The 1,452-nt window shown below is 42.0% G+C and overlaps 1 protein-coding gene across 1 annotated transcript in view; it reads right to left on the bottom strand.

The window, feature by feature from the left end:
* Nucleotides 1–312, bottom strand: part of LOC123054132 (uncharacterized) — a gene marked incomplete in the record, with an annotated part of 4,095 nt that extends 3,783 nt beyond the window's left edge. Inside the window, 1 exon segment of the mRNA XM_044477826.1 lies at nt 1–312. Within this exon segment, the coding sequence (XP_044333761.1) occupies nt 1–34 (34 nt within the window).
* Nucleotides 313–1,452: the final 1,140 nt, after the last annotated feature.

Genomic DNA, 1,452 nt, shown 5'->3' with positions numbered 1-1,452 from the left:
GAGCGGCGGCCGGAGACGAGGTCAGATGCGGCATGGGTGGAGGCGGCAAGGTCAGACGGGACGGTGGGTGGTGGTGGCGATGTGTGGGTGGGAGGGCACGGTCGATGTGTGGGACGTGCGCGCCAGATCTAGTCCAAGTGGAGGATGGAGCGGAGGAGAAGGCATCAGGCGCCGTCGGAGGGTGGAGGAATCGGGCGGCATCGGGCGCCGTAGGCTGGCGACGAGGAGTGGGTGGCGGCGGCGAGGAGATGGGGACGAGGGAGGAGGGGTGCGATGGGGGATCTGAGCTAGGGTTTGGGCTGCGGGTGGGGTATGTCTTTTTCTTTTCTTTTTTCTGTAGATAGATGGATGGATGGATGTGGGATGGAGAGATGGATGGATGGATGGATGGATGGGCGCCATGTCATCGATCCGTGTGACTACGAATTCCACCAATGAGAATAGAGCACATATAATTGTGTTTTTTTTTGTTTTTCTTCTATTTTTTCACATGAAAAATTCAAAAAAATGATCTCATACTTTGCACAAGTTTAAATCTTGGATTGATAAACAATATCGACGAAGGGATTTTTTATTTTCTTCGCACGAAAAGTCGATTTTCCATTTTTTTTAGTGCCCAAAATGAGTCTTTTTGTGAAGGACCTACCATATATTTGTTGCAAAATTGGACCAAATCAGTTTTCTAAAATACTAGGTCATATTTAATGCACAATTGACCAAATGGTTGGGTGTCAAAACCTTTGATCGACCTCTCGTGAGAAAGACAAATTTCTGTCGATTTAGGTGGAAGCGGGTAAAATTTGAACTTCAGCTGCCTCATAGTTTGCTCTTTATTTTTTTTCCAAAAATCATTTATAGGTACATAAGTATCTATTTAATCAGAGAAACATCAAAAGTTTTCCAAGATTCAACCACTAGCTAGGAACGGTCATGCCCGCCGTTTTGACCGCATTTTGAAACACACGTAAAAAATTCAAAAAAATTCAAAAAATGGAAAACCTCCGCATTGTGTCATTATATTTGACCAAGTTACCAGAAAAAAAATAAACTTGTAATACGACAACTCTTTTAAAGAAGTGTTCTCAGAAACGAGCTATCATGTGTGAAGATTCATGGCTTTTAAGTCAAATGATCAATCTTATGGCCACATTCATGGCATAGTTTGTTCAAATGATCTCATATCATGCACAAGGGTGCATCTTGGAATTCCAAACAATGTTGCCTAAGGGAGTTTTCATTTTCTTTGCACGGAAAATTCATTTTCCATTTTTTGAGTGCCCGAAATGAGTTTTTTTGTGAAGGACCTACCATATATTTGTTGCAAAATTGGACCAAATAAATTTTATAAAATACTAGGCCATATATAATTCACAATTGACCAAATGGTTGGGTGTCAAAATCTTTGATCCACCTCTCGTGAAAAAGACAAATTTCTGCCGATTCAGCTGGAAG

The sequence above is a fragment of the Triticum aestivum genome, chromosome 2D, assembly GCF_018294505.1.
Source record: "Triticum aestivum cultivar Chinese Spring chromosome 2D, IWGSC CS RefSeq v2.1, whole genome shotgun sequence".
NCBI lineage: Eukaryota > Viridiplantae > Streptophyta > Magnoliopsida > Poales > Poaceae > Triticum > Triticum aestivum.
This window is presented reverse-complemented; position numbering and strand designations above follow the sequence as displayed.